This window comes from Thunnus albacares, chromosome 6 (assembly GCF_914725855.1).
Source record: "Thunnus albacares chromosome 6, fThuAlb1.1, whole genome shotgun sequence".
Taxonomy (NCBI): Eukaryota; Metazoa; Chordata; class Actinopteri; order Scombriformes; family Scombridae; genus Thunnus; species Thunnus albacares.
Genome location: NC_058111.1, coordinates 31,300,425 through 31,320,722, shown reverse-complemented (window position 1 = coordinate 31,320,722; position 20,298 = coordinate 31,300,425). Strand labels below are relative to the sequence as shown.

Sequence of the window (20,298 nt, the reverse complement as noted above, 5' to 3'; positions counted from 1 at the left end):
GTAAAGTACAAGTACCTCATAACTGTAGAATAACATCATCTGTTTTCCTCCTTTACTTCTTCTGTCACCTGAACATAAACATGTTGTTTGGGGGCAATTGCATTTTCTTGGGAGGACAACTTCTAAAATTAATACAAAAATGTTGATACATGTTCATATGTCTGTAATAATAATAATACAAGTAACATAATATAAGTGAAACTCTGAATGCAGGCCTTTGCCTTGTTGTTTTTATACTGCAGTATTGAATACTTCTTCTAGCACTGGGACCAGCATGTTGCTGCCTACTCCCTCCAGTTTTCCTTTTCATGTGTTATCACTATTGTCAGTGTGTTTTCATGAAGTGGGAGTCAGAGGGAAAAAGGGGGGCCGATGCATCTATTATAACTCTGTTAATGTTTCAGGAGGAGCAAAAGAAAAAGAGGATTTCCTTTGTGAGTTTTACAATGAATGTATGAATTTCCCTCATTTTCTAGAAAACTGTTTCAGGTTGAGCCAGCATTAGTGAGGTTAGACTCCTCTAGTGTCACAAATTAAATCTAAAGAACTGAGATGATTCATGTGGTTGGAAAGAGGAAAAAATGAATCTTTTTTCCAATTTTTAACTAACCTTTGCTAACATAATGCTACAGTACTATGCAGCAACATTCCCCAAGATATATTATCTTATGAAAGCTAAGATGGAAAAGATAAATATCTTAATACTGACCTCTAGTGTTGTGTGTGTAGAACATTATTATGCTTTGTTCTACTCGCATACAACATTTATTTAGTTGTTTTTTATAACTTTAGTGCTTGCATGAAAGATATTTGGCTTCCAAGTACAGAGGAAATGTTTTAATGTTTAGTAATGCCTTGATGAGTGTTTTCTGTATTAAGTTTTTGTGAATAGCGTTTTATATTAAAACAATCTGTTGTTGACCAATGTCGCCTGTTGTTGTAAGTTTAGTCAAATTCTCTCAGTGGTGTGGTTTTCTTTTTCTACATTCGCATAACTTCATCTTTATATCCTTTCTCAACCCCCTGATGTTTTCCACTGCTATGACACTTCTCCTAAAATGTGACAAATCCAAACTTGATGCAGAACCCACATCTGTTCTGTAAACAGTGGTGAGCGAGAAGTGCATCCATCATAGCTGGATTACTTCCCTGCTTCTTCCAATATTGTGTTAGTGTATGAAGGATCACAGACAGGCTGCACTGGTGAACATGAGCATACTGTGCCACTTTACTGATGTCCCATTACATGACTTCTCAGTTCAAACAGGTACTTCTCACTGCCGTTTGCAGCTACAACCATAACAGAGTTTCCCATTCTGAACTCATTTTGGGACCCTGGAGTTTCCCCCAATTCAAGCGGAAGTAGTCTAAATCATAAACATGAAATCATAAAAATCATGTCCTCTTCACATTATCTTCCACCAACATCTTAGGAATATAAAACGTTTTTATTCATCTCATAATGCAGTCCTGCTGGCATCCATGGCCCATTGTTAATGAGCGCCCTTCTGCACCATCTGCGTGAAGCGGTTGGTGATGGTCAAGGTGGTGTCGATGAATCGCTCCACACAGCTCACCAGGCACGTCTCAGTCCGGTAGTCCAGCTTCGAGCCTGGACTATCTACACACTTGTCCCAGCAGACGTCAGTGAAGTTGTGCACCTGGAATGAAAATAAAAAGCTGATTAACAGTTGACACACACTCAGCGAGCACTTTATTAGGAACATCTGTGCAATCTAATGCAATCCAAGACAACAGCCCTGCCATAAATCCTACTTTTACAAAGCTTATACATTTTCAATTTTTGTTGACATTGTTAGAAAGGTGATAATTTATGTTTATTATTGAGGTCATAGTGGGTGGTGGTGGTGTACTGGAGTGCATTATATTAAGTGTTCCTACTATTAAGCCAAAATTGACATTTTACCAAAAAAAAAAAAAAAAGTTTGCCAGTGCTCTCTGGTGGACAAACTGTCCAATGCCACTACTGTTTTTAACAGTGATGTCACATCATGCCTCTTTTTGTCTCCCTTGTTCTATTCTGTACACACACAACATCTATTGCACATCTGTCTGTCCTGTGAGAGGGATCCCTCCTCTGTTGCTCCTCCTCTGCTAGGTTTCTTCCCTATTTTTCTCCATTAAACGGTTTTTTTAGGGAGTTTTTCCTTATTTGAATCAAAGGGTCTAAGGACAGAGGATGTTGTGTTGCTGCACAGTCTGTAAAGTGGATTTGTGATTGTGATATTGGGCTATACAAATAAAACTGACTTGACTATAGGACTACCACACTGTTTAGGCCTTAGGCTAATTCTGGCCATTAACATGCCTACCCTGCTTCACCTCAGTAGTGGCCTTACTACAACTTTAAAAAGTAGTCCATACACTAGTTGGAGAAACACCATTAATTGTGTGATTCCATCAGTGAGAATCTTGTAAAGCATCTGATAACACCACGATTAAACATCTGTTCAGATATTCAGGCTTGAAGCAAGTAAGAGTCAAACTCACAGCAGACAGTTGTTATTTACTATGGTGCTAATGCGAGCAGCTACCTCCAACTAACAGACCGTCTCCGTTAAAAAACTGTCAATTTGCTCTGCAATAAGTCAGAGTCAACAGGATTCACTCTTTGCTTCCGTGTAGTGATTTATGAGCAGAATAGCATTCATAAAGCTATATGTTCTACTATCAGTATTGTCTTTCTAACAATAAGCAAAAACACTTTGAATTGTAAGCGCTTCCCGAAGAGTTTGGCGGCCTTGCAGCGCAGGAGAAAGGCTCATTTCTCGACATGTGGCCTCCTGTGGATGCTGAGGAGCTGGATACAGGTTAGCGTACAAACCTGCGCCTGGAACTGCGCTTTCTGTTGCTCTACAGCGATCATACGCTGCAGCTCCGTCGCCTCCGCTTTCTCCGACGCGCTCAAATTATCAAAATTGTCCATTGCGTTATTATATAGTTATAGAACAACTCTGTATTCACAGTGAAGCTGCCGGGGCGAGGTGACCTTCGGTTTCACTGCGAGTTCACCGACGGTGTGGCTTGTGAAACGCCGCTGATGTACAAACCATATAACGCGTTACATACAGCGGAGGTTCCGCTTCTTGCTCTGTGTAAATCGGCGCCCTACGGATGACGCAACAAGTGACGCTGCCAAAGATATTTCATGTTTGATGGGAGTTAACTCAAAGGCATTTCGACAGTGTCTGTTATCTGTTATTTATATCTGTTTATATAAATCTCAATACCTAAATGATGGAACCAAAAATTACATTATACAGATATTTTTGTAATTCGAGTTTTTATTAACTTTTTCAATATATATAAATGTAATGAAATACAGTTGTTATAGTAAATCAATGAAAAATAAATAACAGAGCAAACAGGAGAAAACAAAACAACATACATCTTGGCAAACAGAATTAGCTACAGGTACCGTAAAAAAACAAACAATCAGTAAACTGTGGAGACCAATGAAAAATAAAAAATAAGGGGGCACCATGTATCAATAAATGGGGTATTACATTTTCCTTTATATACATCAGAAAATCTTTCCTTGGTAATTATTAGTCCTTGCAATTAGAGATTCAGAAGAGGCAATGTCTGTCATCAGTTTTAATCATTCAGCAAGATCTGGTCTTGTCTGAATCTTCTAATGGCAGAGAACAATCCCTGATGAAGCAATAAAGCCTGTCAGTGCAAGTCCAAAATTTAGTTTGGATATATACCCGGTGGCAGGAGGGACCTGTGTTACAGCTGAGGAGATTCTGGCAGTGACCTATACAACCACTCTCTGATGCTTTTAATTACATGTTTCAAAAAGGCAAAACAAGAGAGCATTCCCATATTAAATGAAGAAGTACTTGTTTACATTACACAGATATTGTAGGAATATATTGATAACAAAATATGTGGCTAAATGATGTTCATTTGCCATATTCATTGAACTTTTATTTGAATGTGAGGCTCCCAGCTGCAAATAAAAGTAAAATTAGCACAGAAACTCAGTTCACTCTATTCAAAGGGACTTTACTGGCATGGGAAACAGACGTTTACATTGCCAAAGCAAGTGTGAAATAAAAATAAACAAACAAAAAATTCATAAACAGAAGAATTATGATTTTGCTGTTAGAAATTATATATATATATATATATATATATATATATATATATATATATATATATATATATATATATATATATATATATATATATATATATATATACGCACAAATAAGTACAAATAAATTAAAACAGAAAAATGTAGACTAGTTAAAATAATATAAATACAAACAAGCGAGAGCTAGATAAACACTGCAACATTCTTTTCTTCTGAACGATGTATTGAGAGATATTTGTTCATTATGTATGTACAGTAAGTATATCTATGTGCAGAGGTCAGCACAGTGCAGATGTACAGGTGATTGACAGTCTTCATGGTGATTGCTTTCCATTGGACGTCACAACAGCTCACAAATCTTGCCTCTGTGTTTGCACATTTGCTATATTTCGCCCAGCAGACATGGAAGTTATTAGCCATGTTTTCAAAGTCTCTGTGGGTGGTTGTAATCTGTGGATGGTATATGTTTATATTTATTTGTTTGCTCTATCTTCTCAAACATCCGATATCTTTGTGACGCTGTCGACTCAGCGACTACATCCGGGTAACTGTGGTGACCTTGGTTGTGTGATCATCATGGCGGCTATCGTCCGGTTGAGTTCTGTGTGTCGCAGAGGAGTTAAACGTGAGTACTTCTGTCTTATCTCAAACTTTCTGGCGTTTTTTGAATATATGTGTATTTACTTTAAGGAAACAGTTTGAGGGCAGGACAGTTTGGCTAAGGCGAGGTCAAATATTTTTAGCTCTAAATACGAATAAGTCACGTCACTCAGAGGCTGCTGCTGCTGTCAAGTTATCCACTTCATTTGAGCCTGTCGTTTTTATTGTTTCTTGTTATCAGCTCTGCTTAACGTCAAATAGTTGCTAACACATTTAATTTAACCCGCTCAGAGGGGCTCAAAGTGATATATGTTACCATGATGACATCAGACTGCCCCACCGTGACGTTATTGCTTGAGAGACGCAGCTCTGTACGCCAAACTTCATTTAAAAGTTAGTCAGTTAAATGTTCACACACATGTTGGCAAATTTACTTACCAGTTAAAACTTGACCACAGATATTTCTGAATCGTCATAACTCCGTTTTTAATTCGGCGTAAATCAGACAAATTAAAAAGCATTGATTCTTCGACAGTAAAGGTTCAAGTTAGGTCACCACCTTCCTCCGACTGTTTCCGGCTGTGAAATTAACTGTGAAACCAGTTGCGTTCTTTTTTTTTTTTACCATATATAACTGTAAAGTCACATTAAATGAAGAGATTGTTGAATTTATTGCAGGATTTAAACGGCATCGAGCACGTTAGAACCCCGAGAAGAGGAGGCGATTTAAATACATTCTTAATCCAAAGAGAAAGATTTTATACTTTGACTCCTCAGACTCTCACACCTAGAGGTCTGAAACAAGAGAATGATATCAAACACTTTCTCTGAAGTAGTGGTGGTAGTATGGCTCCCTCTCTTTATATATTTTTTATTTCTAGACCCTGACACACACATTCGAGAAAAAATGTTCAATTTTGTAACTTCAGTAGGTATTTCATTTTCCTTATTGTTGTTTGATCTAGTTAACTTTTTATAGAAAAGTGTAGAGACTCAATTTCAGTACAAGAATTTAAGGTTTCTTCTCTTTTTGTTACGTATTGCAATATACTTTTGAACGCAGGTGATGTAGATTCTGATATATCGGATGATGAACCTGATATAATATTTATATGTTTGATATTTGTGATGTTTGTTTTTGTTGTATTGTTTTTTTTTGAAGTATGGCTTTTGAATTACTGCTTTTTTTGTATGTACTTTATTGTATAAATATGGGCGTGTTTTCCATTTTTAAAACATTCTGACCTGACAAAGATCTATGTAGGATCGAAACGTTGTCATCATTAAACTTTTGTGGCTTGGAGTAAGTGTGCAGACGTTACCTTTTATTAGGATTTAAACGCCCAACCATACAATAAAAGAAGGGAAATGACAGTTGTTCATTTAACCACAAAACAGCATTATTACTTGTTTTTTTACAGTTGTATCCATACATCTGTTTTGTTTTTGCGTGCTTTCTGGCAGTGGTAAAAAATGAAAATCCACGAGTTACAATTTGAAACGTTACGTGTGTGTTTGTTTTTAATGTAGTTACAAACACTGTTCATAACTGCATCATAAGTATTTGTTAACACCTTTTTCTTTATCTTAATGTTATGTTGTCTCACAGATGTGTGACTTGTGTTATAATGACATGCTTTTAAAGAGTGCATGATTTTATTTTTTTTCTGTCTTTTCTCATCAGCTCTGTTCTACCAAAGCACTTTGTTGGCCAGGCCGCTGGCTGTACCACACAAATACCAGGAGCAGCCGCACCTGCTGACAGCGAGGATTCATGTGTCGCAGGCCCTGAACGGTCAGTGTGACAAGTGGAAGTTGTTCATACATGCAGTACATACAGAGAGTAAACAGGAAAATCTTGCATATTTTGCAAACCAGCAGTGTGACAAAACCGCAGCCTCAGAAATTACCACATAGGTGACCCACTTTCATCAACAAGTAAACATTACAAGCTACACTTTTAACATAACTGAACTCCATTATGACAACAAAATGCTGTAAATGAGATCCTGTTAAACAAATAAATTCTCAGTCCAAGTCTGGTAGCACTGTGCATAATGTAATTCAAGTGATAGTGATCTGTTGAAAGGGTCAAAGTCCAACATATTGTACTTCAGTCACAGAACACAAACCAATATTAATAGTAGTGAACACGTGGGAGTCTGAGTTGTGTCTAACAGGAACATTTTTGTAACTTTCTTGATTAGTTTTTACTGTTATGGTGATTTTTTTTTTTTTTTTTTTTTTTTACTGATCGCTACGTATCCTTCAGTTTGTAAGAATGACATATTCACAGCACAAACCCTCACAGTCAAGAGAAAAACACAGAGAGGCAAACTCAAATAAAGATCAACACCCGACCCTTTCAATTCAACTATTTGTAGCCGGCTGGGTTACGCTTGTGGTGATCTGCATTGTGTTCTTGACGTTTCCAATTAAGAGGCAGGAGGTGGCGCTGGGTCCCAGGTCTTTAGTGATGGATGTAATATAATGTAACAAAAACATCAGCTGGGTGTGTGTGTATGTGTGTGTGTCCTGCAAGGCTCTTCTTTTTGTCAGTTGGAAAAAGTTACAGAATATCTGACAGTTATTGGATACAGTGAAGTCCAATTTCATAGACTATAGCAGCATAAATCACAAAACCTAGTAACCATGACTACAGATAGCAACATGATATTACAATATTGATACTGTCATATAAATGATCAGGATACAATTATACTTAAAACACATAGTACAGAATAGTAACCAAAACATCCGTATGTCATTACTGTAACAATTATACACATAGAAAATCATAATATTGATTCACACTGAAGTCTGTTTACTTTATAAACTATATAATATGCAGCACTACAGTGTTACCATAGCGACCACATCAGCTAGACTCAGCTCATATGGATAGACTGGTACAGCCTGTTAACATTACACAGTAAATGAATTCAAAGGCACAGAAAAGCATCTTCATACCTGGTAGAATATATACAAATGTAACAAACACATCAGCTGTGTGTGTGTGTGTGTGTGTGTGTGTGTGTGTGTGTGTGTGTGTGTGTGTGTGTGTGTGCTTGGCTCCCCCGACAGAAAGAATAAAATTGATACAATTAACATAGAAGGATTGTCAATACAGCAGGGTTCTTGAGCTAACTTGGCAACAAACTCAGCACTCCAGTGTTTCCAAATGTAATTTAATTAAAAACTGTGGTTAGTGATCTCAGATATTGTCAGGATTTACACAGAAATGAGCTGATATGACATCGAACAAGATGCAACCATGAGATCATCATCACATCTAATGCTTTCAAAAAAAAAGTTTATCAGGAAGGATTTAGTTGACGTAGATTTTCCTTCTGTTAGATGGAAAAAGTTTTGACCCAATTGTGCACACAAACCACAAACACCTACATAGCTCTGCTGAACACACACACACACACACACACACACACACACACAAACCACAAACACCTACATAGCTCTGCTGAACACACACACACACACACACACACACACACAAACCACAAACACCTACATAGTTCTGCTGAACACAGGCACACACACACAAACCACAAAATAACCCAAAGGTAAGAGATGTAGAACCAATAAACAAAAATAACAACCAGGAATAATTGAATGAAATTCATAAGCTGTGTCTACATTAATCTGTTACATATTGACTACAGAAACAGTTGACTGTGGTACAATAATTAAACAAATTAGTCTGAAAGCTTGAACATTTCACTTGTTGCTTTAAAGCGTCATAGTTGAGTTTGTTTTTCCACTTTGATATGAGAGCAGGTGGTTCACAGCTTTGGCAGGTTACGTCTGATGTTTTGTGGTCCAAATTTAGCAGGCGAAATGCTAGAATGGTGGCAGTATTTTGACACCGGGTTCATGTAGGGTCTGCTGAATGCTAGAAGGTTTAACCCACTGTGACCCACTATTCAGGTTAATGGGTCATTCACAGAGCAGTTTAAGGGCGGAGGCCTTCTCTGGAAAGCTGAATGTATCTGTAAAGTACCAAAAGTTGACCCATCTCACTCAGATTCTGTCCTGTTTACTGATTCTTTATATTTCCTGATGGAAATCATAAGTTTTAGTTTATACATCTTTGACTTGTTTTTGTTAAAGTTTTTTGTAGAAGCAACAAGGTACTAAAATATAACTTTGGTATTGTTAAAAAACACATAGGGTGTGGTATTGACTCTGGCATCCAGACATTTGGTAATCTGAGGACACAGAACCAGTTTTATGTGACCTTAATACTTTTTGAGTACCGACTGAAATGTGTGTGTAAGATTTATTATTATTATTTGATCAGATATTTTCTCATTTAAAACACATTTTTCTGTCTTTAGACAAAATATTATTCATTGAAGAGTCTGAAATATTTAGTTATTTGAGAAAAGGGTTAAAAGGTTTATAATCCCCACTCTTATTCATCTAATAATGGTTTGCTCCGATAATCAGTACAGAAACTCTGGTATCATGTTGGCACAGGTTTATCAAACATCATGTAGCATCAAGTATTAAAAGTCAGATCAAACATCAGGTTTTCTTTCAAGCTTTTTTTATTGTATATATTTCCTGCATGTAATACACACTGTATCTGGCATTCAACCACAATTCATATAATTGTAGTTACATCTGTATCTCTTGTTTCTCTTGCTCTACAGCGGGCTCTGGCTCCAAAGCAGCCTCTCTGCACTGGACAGCAGAGCGAGTGCTGAGCATCCTGCTGCTGGCCATGGGGCCCGTAGCCTATTTTAACCCTGGTCCTGCCATAGACTACTCCCTGGCTGCTGCCCTGACCCTGCATGGACACTGGTAAGAAGAGCAAACACTAACCTGACACTTTGTTCAGAACACGGTGCCGGAAAGCTAGAGTAGCACACACTAGCTATACGCTGGCTTTTTCTGCCATACAGGAAATTAATCGCTCACATACCCTTTATTTCTAAGCCACAGCTTTTAAATGACATAGTTTTACTTCCTTCCTACTTACTTGGTACTGACATGAACATTTGCCCACAAACCTAGAGGGCTAGAAACATCTTTTCTAGCCCTCTAGGTTTTCTTTTTCAGGTGGTAGGCAGCATACTCTCAGTACGCAGTACAACACAACAACACCACAAACTGCAGCCGGAATATACAGTTTCATTTGTATTTGGAAATAATCCTTTTAGTTTGGTCAGTAAATGTGAGCTGGGAAAACAGATGTGGGAGGTAAAATCCGACATCACATGAGGTCCACAGGGAGTTGTAGTTCAGTGCAAATGGGGCATTAATTTGACTTGTCAGCATCCAGGTCAAATACAGTATCATCCCAACTGTTGTGGTCTCCAACCAGCAGGTTGTGGTTTAACAGATTTGGGGAGTATTAATGAAAGTCCTTTGAACCCTTCGCAAACTTGTTTCCCAAACGTCTCTACCCAGCACAAAGACTTAGCTTGTCCACTGACCCTTACGGGACAAAAGGCAAACTTTGTGCCACAGGGGTTTTGTGGGGGGGAAATTCGGCCTTCTAGCCACAATTGTCAGCAGCTATCAGTTGAGCCTCGGTTAGTTCCAGCTCTGTTTGCAGACTTGAGAAGGTGGATTTAGCTTAGCGTCACAGTAATGTGCTTTCCCATCAGTTAGAGTGCAGACTGAACACTATGGCAGGTGTAGGCCACAAATCCCAGTCATGAGTGGTGATAAGTCCTCTTAAGCAATGGTTTTGGGGCAGGTGGGTATCTCTAAGGGTCGGACTACGTCCTCTCCAACCAAAACCAGCTAGACAAATGCTCTGATGTCATTTGGCGGCGGTGGAGTCACCACGGCCTAAAGCGCTCTCTCTCTCTCTCTCTCTCTCTCTCTCTCTCTACGTGTGTATGCACCTAATAGGATTTTCTAGCACTAAGGAATGTTGTAACTGGACCAACCTGATGAACATGGCTTTGATAAGACACTAAGCTTTTTGAAATTGGGTGGTAGAGGTGGCAAAAATCAATGCTTTGATCAGTTTATTAAAGGAAAACTTATTACAACTTATATTTATTTTCAATGCCCCAGCCATCTGTTCTGTTGGGTATGGTGACATTGTACTCACCAGAGTAATTGCTGTGCTCTTGAACACGGTGGCATTGCAAACAATGGGACCAACAGGGCGGATCCGCGGATGACTTGGAGAACAGTAAAATAATACAGTGGATTCAGAAAGTATTCAGACCCCTTCCTGTTTTACAGTGTTTATTCTGTTGTAGACTTCAATTTAAATGGATAAAATTGCTGTTTTTGTCCATCAGTCTACACTCAATAACCCATAATGACAAAGTGAAAATGTGGTTTTAGACATTTTTGCAAATTTATTCAAAATCAAAAACATATACAGACCCTTAATCCAGTACTTTGTAGAAGCCCCTTTGGCAGCAATTATAGCTTTGAGTCCCCTTTGGTAACTACAAGCTTTGCACACCTGGATTTGGCCAGTTTATACAATAATATAATGTTTATCACAACCAATAAAACAGATGGCTGGGGCAACAAAAACAAAACACAAGCTGTGATAAACGGTAGTATTCCTTTAAGGCCTCAGTAAGTGTTCATAGCTTGTCAGATTGTCTAAGTTGGGGTTACACAAACTGTTAGCTGCATCTAACTTTTGTTTCCAAAAACACAAACCGACAAAGGATGTGAAGGTGTGAAGGTGAGGCAGAGTTTACGTGTGTAAAAATACAATCAAGTGCGACATTGTGAATGCCTTTAAAGGAAAGGTATAAACTCTTTTACCTGGTTGGAATGACATGTATAAACTTGTACCTTTTCATCATGCTGAGGCCTTAACTCTGCACTGGTTTGTTAGTGGAGAGATAGAAACAGATTTTGTTTTCAGTCACATTGACCTTTTCTGTTTTTGTATTTTTTGTGTGGTAGGGGTATCGGGCAGGTTTTAACAGACTACGTTCACGGGGACGCAAAGATCAAGCTTGCCAACGCAGGCCTCTTCGTTCTGTCCACGGTCACCTTCGCTGGTCTTTGCTACTTCAACTACAACGACGTGGGCATCTGCAAAGCTATCGCCCTGCTATGGAGCAAATGAATGACTGTGGACTTGGAGGACTTGGAGGCTTGGGAGGAATGATCTAGACGCCGGGGCGGGAGCAATCTCATCCTGGCTGATTGTAAAAAATTCAAGGTGTTATATGTAAATTCTTATAAATATATCATTTTGACAATATTACAGTGATTCACAGTTGTGTAATTGTAATTCATGTTGATCAATTCAGGCTTGGTCTTTGTATTAAATTCTGTTCAGTTTAGTTACAGTAATGATTGGGCAACTTGCATCCATTTTCTCTTCTTACACATGGTAGATTAGCATCTGTTTATGTTCAATATGAACTCAATTTAAGCTACGTTCCCCTGTAGATTTTATTCAAAGCCACAGCAACATGTCCAGTTATTAAATGTATCACTACCAATTCTACAAATATGAGATATCCAGTATCCTGACATGTGGTCATTATATTTTCTGGTGACATTTCATGAAACTCAATACATGTTTTCAACAAGACTGCTATGACTTCTATCAAGTCCGACAGAAAAGTACTGTTTGACATCTAATTTATTTTACATGTTCAGGTCCTTTTTGTGGCTGATTTCTTCTGTGTATTTTGTTTCAATCACAGTGTGTACATACCACCTTATGCTCTTAAACCCATCGGGAACAACAGGGCAGCACTACAGATTTGAGCAGTGTTTGTATGAGGGTTCACATCACCTTCCACACTAGACTCCCATTTACAAATGATTCACAAGGTCCACTTGGTTTATTTTGTCACTACAGCCTCATGTCACTCAGCTTGAGCTTACTGTAGTGTCTTTACTGTCTGATGGACAAGAACAAATGCTGTGAGCAACTTAAAGTCAGAGGTCAGGGGCTAATGTTAGTGTTGGAGAAGACTTTGCTTGTACTGGCCAGTTTTATTCAGGTAGGGATCTGCTCTGCTGTTCTATTACAGCTTCTTTAAAGATAAAGGAGGCTAGATCTGAAGTGTATCATCAATACAAGCCATCCAGCAACACTCAACCTACCGGTGCATGTCCAGCAGAATGGCAATGGGTCTGAAATTAACAGCTGCAAAAAGCCGTCCTCTGCCGATTTAAAATATAACTCAAGACAGTAACAATGTCAGTAATATGAACAACTGTAACATATTGAGTTGTGTTGTACTTCATGTATGAATTACAAACCTCTTTCCATTGTGTGAGTGAGCAAACGGCAAATTAAAAATTACATTTTAAAAAATAATCAAATGTATATTTATTTTGACCATTTAAAATCTCTTTGCAAAAGAGTTACAAAGTTAATTTCAGGCACTGTTGCTAAAGTCTGCTGAATGATAAAGTTGAATATAATATTGTGCTCCTGTGCATTTATTCATTAAACTTGCTGGCAGGCTAATCAAAACTTCACGTTATCATGTAATCTTGGAACATTTACATCTGGTATACGCACACAGTCCTTGCATGCAGCTATTTAAAAATGACAAAAAGCGTCACATTTGTACTGCTTGACTGAGCGTTACAGTTTATTGCTGTAAGATCTGATTTCTGGATTCAGTCTATTGTCACAATGCTCGTGCAGTAAATGTTATAAGAGCTTACAAGTTTGGTGTTGGTCTGTTTACTCATTGTCAATTTGTAATGTCTGTTCAATTTATGTTTCAGATTATACGCACAAAATGAGATATGGCAAGAAAAGTGCACTGTTCCTGCCATGCTGGAATAAAGTTGGATTTATAGACATTTTCATATTTTCACATTTTATGACCTAACAATATACACAATGTGTACTATGACAGAAGAGTAAAAAAGGTACAAAATGTTTAAAAATAGCTATTATTCAAATAACAGGTGTAGTTTTTAAAAAATCAATTCTGTACATGTGTACATGGGTGAATTATGGCCCATGCAGCAGTGGGAATGCTTCAAAAAGTCACACTAGAAATCTTTCATGTTTAAATATGCACTGTTGCAAATTTAAACATGATAAAACTGTAAAAACATACTCAAGCATTTTAAAGTTGCAATCACATCTAAAAAGAATAACAGTAAAGTTTGGAACACCCCTTGTTTCACAAAAGATAAATTGCCAGACGGTGAAATAGTGTGACTGGTCAGAACAAAAGGTTACCTAATTTAGTTTATTTAATCAGGATTTCACTGGTTTGATCAATTAAAGCAATGTATGTGTTCTTGTTGAAGCAAGTTGTAGTTCATGTTTTATATTTGAAATTACTAAATGAAGGAAAATAATCTCTTTGACTCAAATCTCCAGTTTCTCTCAAATACTAAACTTCTGAACTCTGCTGACTACACACAAGATCTTTTCTGTGTCGTCCTAGTTGTGTTTTGTACAGTAGTAGTAACGGCAGCAGGTTGATGCTGAATTATGAAACAGGAAAAACAATTTATCCTTAATGAAACAAACAGGGTGATGTAAAAACAGATGTTTTCAATCAGTCAATCACATTAGTCACTGCCCGCAACAGAAAGCTGCCACTCGCAACCTACATCCACTTCATCAACTTTACTACGCAGGACCAGTTTCTCACAACTGGAATCATACTCAGGCTCAAATGCCAGGAATTTTCCCTTGTTTTCATAGGACTCAAACATGAATGTGTTAGAGTCTGAGGGGATTTTCTTCAATAAGAACACCACCTTGTGTTGATCTTCCTCAATTTCATCTGGAAGATTCTATAGAAAAAAACAGATGGGTGATTTAATTGTCATAAAACTAGATCAATGAAAAAGCCAGTGTAAAGTGTAAATATATTGTCATTCACAGGACCTCAGTGAGAAATGGAAGCTACATGGAAATATTTCCTATTAACCTGATACAGTATTTGCCAGTGCTTTTATCATGACATGACTCATCAGAAATGGTACGCTATACTTGGATAACAGAGGGCAGCAGATTAGGACTAAAAACATCTATAACAGTCACTTTTGTTTATGCAACAATCTTCTGATTTTAGATTATTCAGCAGTGTGACGCTGCATGTATACAGTAAGAATGCCAAAACACAAACATTGATCAATTATAATACAATTGTCTCTTAATTTAAAACTAAATTTGTATTCAGGGTACTTTTGTTGTAGTTCAGTTCGTCCCAATATGAACTGACTGGTAACTTTTAAAGTTGCGTAAAAATAGTTTATCAAATTCTGTTTTGAGTCAATTTTGGACTCTCACACCGTCAAAGAACATCAATATGTGCTGCATTTCAAGACATCTCATGTGATACTATAATTAACATTTTGTTGTATCCTCAACCTGCCTCATCTACCTTTAATTTCATATGTGGTTTTGTATTCTTCCCACAATGCTTTTTGATAATTTTTTGGTCAAGTAAACTTTTCTGTCCACACTAGGATGTGTCTGTAATCAGGGCGTCATTCTCCCTTGACCTCACCCCTTACTGTACATAAAACATAACATGTAATCTGCAAGGCTTAAACAACGAAATCCAATATTCACCTATAAACTGATGTTGGTGCCACTATGTTGTTTTAGTCCTGATAAGTTAAGCTACTACTAACTTCCCTCCCTGAAGGATGTGTGCGTTTATCTTCCTCAGGAAGGCTTTTCAGTTCTAGCTTGTGTCATGTGATGACAGCTACATTTTTGACAAAACTTTACAAAACATACAGTCTCTCAGACAGCACACTGCTATTAAATTATTCTAATGTACCGACACCACCTAAAAAAAGGCAGAGTGGACGTTACTTTCTGTTCGTGGGAGACACATGGCATCACGCACTGTAAATGACTTTCAATGACTTGTGTATACTCACCATTTCCACAGGCTTGATCTCATTCTCACTGCAGCATGCCACCATTATCTTGCCATCTGTCTTGGTGTATAGCACAACTGTAGTGTTCTCGCCCACTGTTTTAGGGACAGAGTTATAAATCTGGATGCAGAACTTGCACTCTACAAAAGAAACGAGATATGAAGGATCATTGTTGTTGAAAGACAAACTGGTTTCATTTATGTAAAGATTATTGTCACAGTGTGACCACCCTAATAAGCTGTCAGTCTATCTATGTTTACAGTTTCTGTTTTGTATCATTAACAAGACTGTGCACTTTGTCTAACTCAGACTCATATAAGCTTAAGCTAAATTTTAAAATGCAACTCCAAGGTCATCTAAAACTGTCACCGTCATTCATCTGAAAGGTTTTACCAGTTCTACTGAGGGTTCAGCACTTTTCCAACGTGTAACCTCTGTAAGTGATCCACTGGTGACTCTCAAGCTTGAAATGCTCCTCAGTGAAGGTGATAAAGCCTCTCAAGAGAGGCATCAAATATGTTTTTCCTTTTATTACTACTACAAATTCCAGGACTGAAAGCCTTCTCAGACAGGTAGCATAGTAATGATTTGGGATGCTTCAAATATCAAGGAATTAACAGTGACCTGTGCAATGATCTTAGAAATCTTATCTTAGTGAAGAGGTTGCATGACTGTTAAAATATTAAGAACTAGTACTGGTGCTCTGTTTAAAACAAAATTGATTGCTTACCAAGTACATGTACTTGCTGTGCTTGACTTGCTAAAATATCATAACCCAGTGTTCATTCACTTCCTCTGATATAAACAGGCTTGTGTTGTTTTTGTGTGATAACCTGCCCAAATAGTTAAATGTCTGGTTTGAGGTAAGAGAGCTTGATCTGTTACTTTTTGGCTGTTTACTGAATAGTACAAAGGTTTGTTAGGCTCCATGCTCTTAGCCATTGGTTGTCTGGCACACACAGGTCATTTCTAAGAGCATGCAATAACTATAGATGCCATTTCTCACTGGAATTCCATGTTAGCCAGCAGAAGCCATCAAATGTCTATAAACGCGGTGTCTCATAAAAAAGTTTTTAAAATGCAAAGACATACATACATCTTCAATTGTTGAAAGAAACTAGAAAGCCATCTGTAAAGGATAAATTACAATCTAAATATCAGCAGCTGACAGTACAAACACACAGAGGTTACTATATTTTTTGCTGCATCTTACCAGACTGACGTTGCCCGTATATACTTAAGGGTTGTGTTTCAAATTTGTCCTCATCATAAATCAGGAATTTGCTGCCATGGCTTTGGATCCAATAGAACTTGCATGGTGCGTCTTTTTGTAAACGGTCTTCATCCAGATCTTCATCTTTGAGAGAAAAACATCATTTACAAAATTGATTGCTTACCAAGTACATGTGTATATATATATATATATATATATATATATATATATATATATATATATGAAATGTAATTCTGTGATGAGTCTGGACCTATGATAATAATTTTGGATTTTGATTTGCATTAGTGTCAAAGGAGAGATATAATTGTGTATCATTGACATAGAAATGGTAACTGATATTGTGTTTTTTAATAAAATGACCAAGTGGTAGCATGTAAATGAAAATAGTAAGGTCCCAAGAACAGATCCCTGTGGAATTCCATATTATAGCTGATTGATAATTCCCAATTTCCACACAGAACGGCCTTCCTGAAAGTTAAGAACAGAACCAATCTAAAACAGAACCTGAAATGCCCACCCAATTTTTAAGATGTTCAATTAAAATACTATGATCAGTGTCAAAAGCCACAGACAGGTCCAACAGGAGTAACCCTCTGTTCATACAATAAAATCAATCAATCTAGCAGTACACTTACCTCACATAATAATATCAACAATATATTTCTGCAATTTTATGAAAAATTGTACACTTCTCAAGCTCGTGCACTATCTGATGTTATCAAACAGTTTTTACATGCATGTAAATTGCCCACATTAGCACAAAGGGATCAGATTTCCTTGAAGATGGAAATCGCATGTGAGGAAATAAGAAAAACAATTAATTCCCTAAATAATGGTAAGAGTCAAGGGCCAAACGGGATATGCAATGAGTTTTATTAAAAGTTCAACAACATAATAGCCCCACACCTGTAGAGGATGTACAAGAAGGCTTTCGAGGTCGGCATGATACCAACAACATTAAATGAAGCTACTATTACACTTATTCCAAAGACAGGGAAAGACTTAGAGCAGGTAGGTTCATATAGACCAGTTTACTATTAAACACCGACCAGAAAATCTTGGCCAAGTCCTGAACTAAACACTCACACCCACCCACACACGACACCCTGATCAAATAAGGTTCATCCTGAACAGACACTCGTTTCGTTTGTTAATATCTGTTCCCTTAATGCCAGGCACTGTTTGATACAGTTCAATAAATATAAAGTCTATTATTGCACATTAGTTAAGTTATCTGATCTGTTTGCTCCATGGTGTTGCATTTGGGTTTGTTTTTTTTGTTTTTTGTTTTATGTCGTTTGTTTGTTTGTGTCATGATCCTGTCACGGTCTGGCTCTACTAAGTTCAGGTCTCACTCACCACAACCTTCTCACTGCTTTAATGTGATTATCTAATCATGTGCAGTGCTGGTTATGGAGTGACTTGTTTAGTGTTTAGTCAGCCTTCATCTAGACATCACTCTCTTAGGTTTATTTATCCATGATCATTTATGTGACACTTCTGTTATCCAGTCCTTTTGGTCATGTAATTTTACTCATTCATACAATGAGTTGCCAGTTTTTATGAGCATATCTTATTTCACCACAGTAGTGATGTCTGTATATTGTTTATGTTCAACATTAGAAGGACTTTAAGCATCACTATCACTGCAGTCACCTCATTCCCCTTCCCTGTCCATCTCCCTACACACAAACTATCAAGAGACAGTTTTGCCTTTCTCGCTGGTGTTATACAGGAGCAATTCTTATGAGGAAAATGTAATTTGAGACATTACTGCATTTTATTTTATTTTATAGGAACAATCAGATCCTTTGTACTGTGTAGTTCTGTTTTGCTCTGTTCTGCCAGATTTGCTTTGCCTGCATGAACCTGAATAAAGAGTTATTCTTCAAGATCCTGTTGCCTGCTGCTGTTTCCTGCGTTTTGTTTGCCCTTTTTACTCCCTTGTGTTGTTTTTGTTGTTAAACATCTGAAATGAGGCATGATATGCACTCCAAGAAAGTTTGTATTACTGCTGTACACATGCTTGATAATACAAATATTTGAAAGAGAATTGCCTTACCTTCTCCAGTCCCTTTAAATAGAGAGCGTTGGTCAGTAGAAGAGAAGATTTCAGGGTTTATATACAAACATTCAAAAAAGAATAGAGATAATGTTAAAATTATAGTTATAACAAACACAATATATTATTATACAAAATATAATAGTGATACATAATTCAGCTATTGAGAAAGAAGACAGGATGGAAGCACTTTTACCTTTAAAGTAGAAGGCATTCTTACAAATACCAACAAAGTGAAAAGGGAGGCAGTTCTTAGTAGACATCAGGTAGACCTGGTGAAAAACAAGTCTTTTTTAGATTATGGAATATCCACAGGGTCTGCATTACTGCCTGCCACAGTGTCTTTTTTTGTGCTGCCAATGGGTGGCGCCAATTTTTCAAGTTCTACACAGTGGCTTTAAGGTTGTATATTACATACAGATATGTGACAAATTAAAGAAAAAAGAAAAGTTATGATGTTGTTTTGTGTTTGTTAGGGTTGAGATCTGGGCCAGCTCAGCAGTTTTATACATGTAAGAGAGCTTGATAGAGTGTGTACATATTTAATTATAGTATGCATTACACCTGTATGGAAGCACCCACCTGGTTATTTAGGTGTATTTGCTTTAATTTGTCACCAGTCTGTACACCTGAGCAACTCACAACCCCGGCCAGCTCAAAGAAAAGACAACAAAACCTTAAAACAACAGTCAGGTTCCATATGAACATGGAAACAGGTTTTTCTTGCTATTCATACCGACCATTAGAAGATCCCTTTGTAACGTGAGGGTTCGGTAGGTGGTAATTTGACACTCTTCATGAGAGAAAATAGCAGGATGGAGACAGGTGACTTTTTAAGCAGCACTTTACTCTAGCTCCCGGCATCAGAGACATAACAACAACACTTCCTCGTCTTTTAGGCACATGTGACTAAACCAACCAATCATAAGCTAGACTGAGGCAGATCCAACTGTAATGACCGCAGAAGCAGATTCAATACTGTTTCAACCTTAGCAGGATGCTGATGCAAATATTTGAACTTGTAAATATATAAATAATACAGCATCGATATATAAATAATTAACTGTGTAAACATTGTAAATACATATTTTGTGAATTAACTTGAATGTATAAATTAACTTCACTTTTAAACTTTACATTTCCTCCCCCTTTCACAAAAGAAACGTCCCCGTTTCATATAAGGAAACAAAACAAGTAACTGCTACTGGGAAAAACAAAGCAACAGTCTCACTTCAAAACATAGTCCATAAGGTATCTGGGAGGTTTAACCTGACGCCTGCTGGAGCGCAGTGAAGAATCAGAGCGACCCTGAGTGGTAGAAGGGGGAGCAGTGAAACACTGAGTCCAAGGGGCAGGAGATGGGGGAGAATGGGGCTGAGAATGGGGCTGGGGCTGAGAATGGGGCTAGGGCTGGGGTTGGGGCTGGGGCTGGGGCTG

The 20,298-nt window shown here is 37.6% G+C and overlaps 3 protein-coding genes across 3 annotated transcripts; 1 reads left to right on the top strand and 2 right to left on the bottom strand.

The window, feature by feature from the left end:
• Window positions 1-1,204: 1,204 nt before the first annotated feature.
• Window positions 1,205-3,156, bottom strand: timm8b (translocase of inner mitochondrial membrane 8 homolog B (yeast)). The gene is made up of 2 exons (XM_044355214.1): window positions 2,846-3,156; window positions 1,205-1,661 (listed from the first exon to the last, which is right to left on the bottom strand). Exons 1-2 carry the CDS (start codon window positions 2,945-2,947, stop codon window positions 1,494-1,496), a joined length of 270 nt encoding a protein of 89 aa, XP_044211149.1. The 5' UTR covers window positions 2,948-3,156; the 3' UTR covers window positions 1,205-1,493.
• Window positions 2,796-12,833, top strand: sdhdb (succinate dehydrogenase complex, subunit D, integral membrane protein b). Its single transcript, XM_044355213.1, has 5 exons — window positions 2,796-2,831; window positions 4,655-4,748; window positions 6,408-6,518; window positions 9,397-9,547; window positions 11,636-12,833. The coding sequence occupies exons 1-5, from the start codon at window positions 2,811-2,813 to the stop codon at window positions 11,799-11,801; spliced, it is 543 nt and encodes a 180-aa protein (XP_044211148.1). The 5' UTR covers window positions 2,796-2,810; the 3' UTR covers window positions 11,802-12,833.
• Window positions 12,361-19,582, bottom strand: LOC122984639 (interleukin-18-like). Its single transcript, XM_044355208.1, has 6 exons — window positions 19,444-19,582; window positions 19,058-19,133; window positions 18,862-18,873; window positions 16,779-16,922; window positions 15,566-15,705; window positions 12,361-14,464 (listed from the first exon to the last, which is right to left on the bottom strand). Exons 1-6 carry the CDS (start codon window positions 19,567-19,569, stop codon window positions 14,237-14,239), a joined length of 726 nt encoding a protein of 241 aa, XP_044211143.1. The 5' UTR covers window positions 19,570-19,582; the 3' UTR covers window positions 12,361-14,236.
• Between the last annotated feature and the right edge of the window lie 716 nt (window positions 19,583-20,298).